Raw genomic sequence first — 8,928 nt, 5'->3', positions numbered from 1 at the left:
CAGTTCTTTAGAACTAGAGCTTAAACAATGATGGAACTTCATTTCCAGTATCTGGACTTTGCCTGTATCATTTCAACATTGTTGTCCAAATTTCATGCTGTACCATGTAGAACTGAGATATTGGTAACCTCCTCCCTCCTGCATCCTGCTAGGCTAAAGTCCCAAAGAACAGTCAGGGATGCGAATTATCCTGCCCTGTCAGGGAAGGTCACCTGTAAGGACCTAAAAGGTGCCTTTGTTCTACCTTTCTTATAAAGACTGTGGTCTTGCTTTCTCCAGCACACACTTGGGAGCAACTCCAGAGCCTCTTCCAAGATGCTGGTGGTCCTGCTCACAGCAGCTTTATTGGCCCTGAGCTCTGTTCAGAGCTCAAATGCAGGTATAAAGTAGGGGAGAGGGTAGTAGAGACATGGGACTTGGGCAACACACTGAAGTTCAAGACTGGGAGGAATGGGGGGAAATGACATGCAACCGAGGCAAAGAAATATGGGAACAAATATTAGGACATTTGTATTATCATTTTGCTTGTAGATTTCAGACTGTACATATAGTATAATTTAAGAAAATATTCTTGCCACCAAATAACATGAGTACATTTGTGAAAAAAACCTTTTTGGTGGTGAATGATGCATGACCATGTGTTACAGTTGACAGAGAGAAACTCGGTACTTAAGGTGTTATGAGAAGCAGGTAGTGAATATGCTAGCCTTGGTGTACAGAGGATATAGAAAAATAAGAGAAGTAAATATATATCAGGGATATCTTGGAGAAATAGAAAAATATAATAAATTTGAAACTCTGTTTACAACAAGATATAGATATCAGGAAATAATTGCTTTTAAAAATTATTTCTGTGAATATCTGTGCATGCACCACTGTCTGTGGATGTGCATATGTGTGTGTGTTTGTATGTTTGTGTGTGCAGTGTGTGCAGTGTGAGTGCATGTGTGTGCATTGTGTGTTTGAGAAAAAGAAAGGCAGGTAGTCACACACAAAAAGAGAAACACACAGAGATAGAGACACACGGACACACAGAGACAGAGACACAGAGACAGAAAGAGTGAGAGAATTTGAATGCTTACTCACATTCCTACCTGAGGACAACATATTGGTAATAAGAATTCTCTTTCTATCATGCAATTCCAAGAACTGAATTCCCATTATCAAGCAAGCACTTTTTCCTCACTGAGATATCTGGCTGGACCCACTTCTCTATTGTAAAGACCCAGATGCAATATTCATTGTTATACATGGTTTTTAAAGCAATGTTTGTTTCTATTTCCATGTGTGAAATGACTAGGGATATACCCTGTAAGAAGTGAAGGTCATGAAGAAAACATAAGAATGTGAATACTTGACACTAAATTTCTCTAATGTAAAGGAGACGTAAAATAAGGATTGACACAGCTAACGAGGAACAAAATAATGGTTGCTGCTGCCATGGAGACCATTCTGGCAGCATTATCAGCAACGTTAGCCAAGAATAAAATTCTACATAGTGGATGTGAATCTGTAGTTTAACGTCATCTTTATTGATCATCCAGAGAATGTCATAAGTAACATTTCACTTATTTTGTGCTTCTTTTCTAGCAATCATCTATGGAAACCCTTCTTCTCAGCTCTTAGGTAAACCAGATTCCTCCTCAACTGACTTTCCATGCACCCTTTCTTCTGTAACTATTCTGTTTGTTCTCTAGTATCTCATTATCATTTTGTTATTCTATAAAAATGATGTGTGACAACTTTTCCTAAGATATATAGGAAGACTTCCCAACATTGCCTCTAGGACCTAGAGCAGGGCTTTACAATGGAAGAGTAGAAAGCCAGGTTCTTATAACAGGAACAAATTGAAACAATGGCTTGCATATGGTGAACACATTGAGAGTCCTTATTTAAAACCCTCCATAGCACTGTGGGTTGTTCATAGAATTCTCCTTTCACCAGTGATTTCAAAGAGAATTATGTGATTGCTCATAAGATATACAATTACACAGATCCATGCTCCCCCATTTTTTAAAATTCATTTTTCTCACTCAGTTCAGTCAGCACATTTCACTAACAATTACAAAGACACAGCAAAAAAACTGAATGGAACATCTTTCCATTTCTATTCTACATTTCTTTCTTGTTGGCCACGTGGTTATAAATCCCTAAACACCATGATATATTTAAGAATAGGGCATTGTTGTCACAATTTTTCTATTCTGCCAAGTTCTAACTAATGGCACTAAAAAAAATTTCCCCTTTCTTTACGTCTGAGAATTTTAAAGAACACAAAATCATCTTTTATGCACCAATTTTAAGAACAAATATGTGTTAGAATAGTGGAGACATAAGCAAGTTCATATGATAAATGTGAAAAATAATCTTAAAGGAGAATCAGGGACATAATGTTGCGAGGGTGTTATCAGAGAAAGAGAAGGTATGAACTCATTCTACATTGATCTATACCCAAACAGAGGGAGAACAGCAAAACCAAGGCCATGGTCAACAGCATCAGAGACCCCCTCCTGGAGAATTCCCCCCAGGACCTTCTGCCTCTGAAGAAGATGATGGTGATAATGATGATGACAGTGAAGAAGATGGAAATGCACCAGAGGGACCACCACAGCAAGGAGACAATAACCAGAAACCTCACCCTCCTAGACCTGGAAACCAGCAAGGCCCACCCCAGCAGGGAGGACAGCAGCAGAATAAACCTCCTAAACCTGGAAACCAGCAAGGTCCACCCCAGCAGGGAGGCCAGCAGCAGAATAAACCTCCTAGACCTGGAAACCAGCAAGGGCCACCCCAGCAGGGAGGCCAGCAACAGAATAAACCTCCTAGACCTGGAAACCAGCAAGGCCCACCCCAACAGGGAGGACAGGAGCAAAATCGCCCTCCTAGACCTGGAAACCAGCAAGGCCCACCCCAACAGGGAGGCCAGCAGCAGAATAAACCTCCTAGACCTGGAAAACAGCAAGGCCCACCCCAGCAGGAAAGTGAGGAACAGCAAAGTTACCTGTAGACATTTTCTGCCTAACCAAGATGTTCCTCAGTAGAACAAAGGTAATCAGATACCTCATCCTTCACACCAGGCCCCAAACTCTACAGATCAGCACCCTCCTTCTAAAGAATTAGATCACATATACATCCAAAACTTAAATGGACTCTATATCCTAGAATTCTATGATGGATGTGATTTACCTTCACTCTCCATCAAATGTCTTAACTCTATTAGAATTAGAGAGCCAAAAAAAAAAAAAAGAAGTATCTCAGGATATGATGGTAATGCATGTTATGTCTTTCTTTTTGGCGACTTTTATTTATTTATTTATTTATTTATTTATTTATTTATTTATTTATTTATTTATATTTATTTCAGGTGAATTGGAAGGCATCCCTTAATGTCTTTTCAATGGAACAATGATGTTGTAAGTTTACCTTCAACATTCTAATAAAATATTTAGCATGCAATTACTGTTTACTGTTTCTTATTCTGAGTATGAGTGAGTGAAATCTGGTGCATGTTGCCAAATGTAATGTGAAGATCAACTCGTTCCTTTAGTTACTTAAAAACAAGTGGCCCTTTTCTTCCCTTTACAAGTCAGTGAACTATCACTTGAGAGACCCCCTTGTTTCCATCCCTGGAATTCTGCCCACAGCTTTGCTGTATTTCCCAGATATCTATGATGTTAGCAGGGGACTTCACATAAGACATGGATTTTAAGATTAAACTTTATAAATAGTTTGAACTACACAACCATGCCCATATTAAGTCATGTGCCTTAGTTGAACAGTACCCTAGGGAACAGCTGTCTAGGAGTAACAGAAAAAGGTGATCTATGTTTCTCTTAAGTAACACTCCCCCAGTTCACAGTTTACATGTGAGGAAGTTCCTGTTCCTGCAGCTAGTATCCTTTAGGGCATTCAAGTATCAATCAGCTCACATTCTTCCTCTGATTTGGACAGTCTTATAAATGCAATGGTTTTGTGGGGACATTATGTTCATTTCTTTCTTTGCCTAGAATGTCTGACAGATTTATATGTGAAGTAGTATTTTTGAAATAAAAAGTGAAGATTTTAACTAACATACAAATCTATATACAATAATTACAATAACTATATACAAATATACAGGCAATAGTTACATTAACAACATATACTCCTTTAGCATTTGACAAATTCAAAGAAAATACTCCAGTATCTTTCCTTTCTTGGTGAGTCTAAAATGTTGTACCTAACTCACTATCTATGCTACCTTGGATTACCAAACAAAAACTCTCTTTTATGTCTCTCAACCTTGTACAATTCATACTTCTTTTGTGAGATTCTTTATCTGAATTTGTTAACAAGGAATACTATAACTATAATTATCTATTCTTAACCTCCATCAGAGACCTGAGAAGCATATAATATTACGTGAGTGAACAGGAAGAGTAGACTAATCAAATTCTAAAAATAAGAAATGGAGAGGAGGGGCTGGAGGAGAGAGGACAGAGGAATCCATGGCTGATATGTAAAATTAAATTAAAATAATAATAATAATAATAATAATAAAAGAGCACAAGTTATAGGAAAAGTGTAAACAATGATATAAAATAATGAACTGCTGTTCACTCACTAGGTGAAAAATAGTTCAGTTATTAAGTATTCAAAGATATTGCCATAGCACAGAGACATGTTATAATTTTAAGTAAAATTTCAGACCAAAATGTCTAGTTTCAAAGAAAAGAAAAGGGAGGGAGGAAGGAATGAAGGAAGGAGGTAGATAGGTTAGGGGAGGGAAGGTAAGGACATGCTGAGATGGCTCAGTGGATTAATGAACTTTCCCTCAAGCCTGATGACCTGAGTTCAGTCCTTAGGCAGGATGGCTATAGGCTGTTCTCTAAGCTCCATATATGGGAATGTCATTCACACATATACAACGCAAAATAAATAAATGTAATTAAAATTTTTTTAAATAAAAAAATACCAACTTTGAAAAGAAAAAAAAAAGAAATGATAGAAAGCTGACTGCCTGGACAGCAAAACTTCTTCTGTAATGATGTGGCATCCATCTTTGGCCTACAGGCCTAGAATATCTGACAAATTTATCTGTGAAGCAGTATTTTTTAATGACTGCCCCACCTTCTCTTGGCAAAGTTCTTCAGTCACTTTCCTTTCTGCCCTGCTTGTCCAGTTTGGACAGTGTACTGCCAGCAGTTGGGACAAAGGCACTTTCTTTCCTAGTGGCCAACTTTTGCCACAGAGAAAGGTAACTCCTTATGGAGTTTCTTCAATGCCCATCATCTTCTCTGAAGTAAATTGGTGCTGCCTGGAGTAGAAATGTCTCATTGTCATTTTTAAAAAAAGTATCTTATGTTATCAAAACATTTTAAATGGCATATGCTGTAGGTCTCTGAAGTGTTTGAAGGTCATGTACCTATCTAAAATAATCTCTGGTTGAACTTGAAAACATACCTAACAAGACAACAAGTTTGATTGTAGTAGGTGACTAACTACTGAACTGCATTTCTTCACTATCCTAAATAGTTTTTAATAATCACCTTCATTGATTAGAAATTTACATTACACTGTTGAATGAGCTGTATAGGCACAATACTTTGAACAAGAGTAGAAACATATCTACAGTATGTTCTAATAAAAATAATTAAATTTGTATCAATATACAAAAATCTATACCAATGTGAAATATTTAAAACTAGCAGTTGCTTCTTTGGTTTAACACTAGATTTTCAATATTCTACCTTTTTATCCAATCATTTCTATAACATATACAGAGTATAACAAAAATAATCTTAAATTTGTATGAATATAGAAAATCCAAGCCAATGTAAAATATTGGAGCCTAGTAGTTGCTTTTACGGTTGAAAAGTAGATTCAATAATCTACACTTTTATGCTAGTTCTATATCTTCCTTTTTTTACAATAATATTCTTGAATCTAAATTTCTTTGTTCATCTTTTTTCCTGACCATTATGGGTAACAACTTACAACTTGTAACCAACTCCTTAAATGATGAAAAATAGCCATAGCCCACTGAACAACTCAAAACCACCCACCCCACCTCTGGGCAATGTGCATTTTGTGTTCTTAAATTTACTTCCTGCTCTCTGGGGGCAAGGATACATTTAGGGGACCCTGAAAAAATTTAGATAATTATCAAGTCCTGAGAGAGCTAGCTGTATCATTTGTTGTCCAGTCTTTGGAATGGGAAAGTGCCGGGCTTGTCTCAAGTCCTGGCTAGACTAGTCCGTGAGGCTGGATCATCTCAGTCATTCACCTTGAAATTATTCTGAGTAGTTTGTAGTCCAAAGCCAATATGTAGGTAGTGTTTGTCAGCTTAATGACATTACCATAGTCCAGGTAGAATTGTCATTGTGTAGCCCCATTCTTCTCTTTTGGATACTTTAAAGATCTCTGTTATGCTCTGTTATTCACTGGAGAAAACTTAAACATTTTAAATGTCATATGTAGCAGATTTCAAAGAGGTTAAAGGATCATAATTTGTTATGGTCTTTTATCCAAGACAAGTGTCAGTTCCTCTTTCAAAAGCATCAGAGAGAAATAAAAACAACAGAGTTGACAACAGGCAAACTAGTAATGTCTCCCCTCTAACAGAAAACCATTTTTAAAATTCAATTTCAAAAAATGCATTAATCCTTTGTTGAATGGAATACAGCTAAAAATGATCCCCAATCTCATGAGTTGAATTAATGCCTTGCAGCCTCGATGAATACATATTGCTTCTCTTAGCATCTATTGTATCTTTGAAATCTTTAGTATTATGATAGATATCTTCAAATGTTCAGTCTTTAGAAGGAGCTGTGGGAGTGTAAGTTCATGGAGATTCTGATTGACTTTATAAACTAATAAATAAAGTAAGGAAAACAAAGATGTGAGAGTGATTCAGATAGTGTTCAGTCAGTAAAGTTGTTCTCATGCATTTGGACCCAAATTCAGATGCCTAGCACCCAAGTAACAGCTGGGTACAGCAGTGCATCTATAACTAATCCCAGAACTTAGGGCAGGGGGATGGTAGAGACAGGCAGATCCCTGTTCTCAGGAACAAGCTTAGTCAAATTTATAAGTTCCAGTTCAGCCAGAGACCTACTGCTATTATTCTGATAGACGGACACAGTATTAAATCAACTCATAATGACTTATCATTGCACCCCTAAATCTATCTCCCATTTGCAGCACATAATGATCAATACAGAGACATACATCAATGTTCAATGAATGAGACTGCAGAATATTCAACAGTAAATGGAAGATATGTACCCCCACTCCTCCTCTCCATAGGATCAGTGATCATTGTGGAAGAGAGGGCTATAATAGTGTAAGAGCCAGAGGCCATGGGTGACTATAAAGAAACAGTGTCTTCTGGAAACAAAAGGGCAGCTGCACACAAGAAATGGTAGTGGTTGTGGCAACATTTACAAGACCTGTACTAGCCCAAGTCAGAAGAAATCCTGGATGGAGAGGAGAGTGGGGCACCAAGTCACCCTTATTGGTAATTTTTGGCAACTAGAAGGGGAAGGGTCAATTTTCTCTAAGATAGTCAACCCTTATTTGTCAACTGTTGCAGGATATATTATCACACTGTGAATTCAAGTTTGTATTTATGATGATTAAATAAAATCAATCTTGGGTCAGGAAGCAGAGCCAGCAACTACTTGACAGAAAATAATCACAGAGAGTTAGATGGAGTCCAGAATATGGATAGAAGGATGCATAGGAAGTAGTAGGGTGGGACTTTGAGTATGGTGGTGCTTTTTGGTTTGGAGCTACTGAGATGCCAGTAAAGAGGGAAGGTCAGCTAGTTACTGATCAACCTCTCTGAGCCAGCAGGTTTTCACCCCAGCCTCTGACTCCTGAGGTTTTTACTGCTAAATAGAACTACAGAGATTTAGTTAAAATCTACATTTGATGGCAGTGGCAGGAGGCAGATCTAGCTGGTTGTAGGGCAGCTTTCTGAGAAGTAGGCTAGTAACTGCAGAGCTGTGGTTACTGACTGAAACAGCAGTACATTCAGATGCAGCCACTGTGCTGGCAAAAAATCAATAGTCAGTCACCACTGAGTGGAGGACCACACATCCAAGAATATTTGCATAGCAACAATTGGCTCTAATGGGGAAAAAATACAAGAAGATGGATTGGAAGGGAAGGGGGGTTGGGTCTGGGAAGAGTTAGAGGAAAGAGTAAAATATAATCACTCATCGTATCAAGTACTCAATGAGCTAATAAAATATTTTTGAATGCTGAAAAATATGATGTGGGAACCAATTGCCAGAGATGCCCAGTGACAACCTCAGGCTTGCATATGCGTAAACACAAACATGCATGAACACTCATGCCCTTGTACACATCCAAATTATTAAGTTACTATAGGAAAATGCCTGTATTAGGTTTGACTATTAACATACTTCTAAGGTATTTGCTTCTTTGGGTTAGCAGACATGGGAAGACCCACTCTATTTCACTTATTTATTGATTTTATTTTGTTTGCCTCCCCCACTGTGTGTGTGTTTGTGGGGAGGGGTGGGTGTGGGGGGGGGGTGTTTTCCACATGTGTGTGGATGCTCTAGGAGGCCAGAAGAGAATTTTTGAACACCTAAAACTAGAATTACAGGTGGTTGTTAGTTGCCTGACATGGGTGCTGGGAACCAAACTCTGGTCTTCTAGAAGAGAACTTAATTCTTTTACCTGTTGATTGATCTGTCACCTGGATGACCCACTCTAAATATAGAGGCATAATTTTATGTGCAGAATCATAGACCAAATTAACAGGAGAGAGAATGCTAAACATAAGTATCATTTGCCTTTTCTAATTTTCTTAAAAAATGTACTAGTTTATTTATATGTGTGCATTTGTGTCATGTAGGGGGTTGAGGTGGTACATATGTGGCGGTCAGAGAAGGACATAGTACAGTCAGCTCTCTC

The 8,928-nt window shown here is 37.9% G+C and overlaps 1 protein-coding gene across 1 annotated transcript; it reads left to right on the top strand.

The window, feature by feature from the left end:
• The first annotated feature begins 315 nt into the window (after positions 1 to 315).
• Positions 316 to 3,007, top strand: LOC102926587 (uncharacterized). Its single transcript, XM_006995689.1, has 3 exons — positions 316 to 379; positions 1,591 to 1,626; positions 2,460 to 3,007. The coding sequence occupies exons 1-3, from the start codon at positions 316 to 318 to the stop codon at positions 3,005 to 3,007; spliced, it is 648 nt and encodes a 215-aa protein (XP_006995751.1).
• The last annotated feature ends 5,921 nt before the right edge of the window (positions 3,008 to 8,928 follow it).

The sequence above is a fragment of the Peromyscus maniculatus genome, chromosome 3, assembly GCF_049852395.1.
Source record: "Peromyscus maniculatus bairdii isolate BWxNUB_F1_BW_parent chromosome 3, HU_Pman_BW_mat_3.1, whole genome shotgun sequence".
NCBI lineage: Eukaryota > Metazoa > Chordata > Mammalia > Rodentia > Cricetidae > Peromyscus > Peromyscus maniculatus.
This window is presented reverse-complemented; position numbering and strand designations above follow the sequence as displayed.

What these genes read in the sequence shown, in the direction of transcription:
- LOC102926587 (XM_006995689.1), top strand. Translation starts at nt 316, where the DNA reads ATGCTGGTGGTCCTGCTCACAGCAGCTTTATTGGCCCTGAGCTCTGTT. An exon ending in TGTTCAGAGCTCAAATGCAG is followed by an intron (nt 380 to 1,590) that starts GTATAAAGTAGG and finishes CTTCTTTTCTAG; the next exon opens with CAATCATCTATGGAAACCCT. An exon ending in CCCTTCTTCTCAGCTCTTAG is followed by an intron (nt 1,627 to 2,459) that starts GTAAACCAGATT and finishes ATACCCAAACAG; the next exon opens with AGGGAGAACAGCAAAACCAA.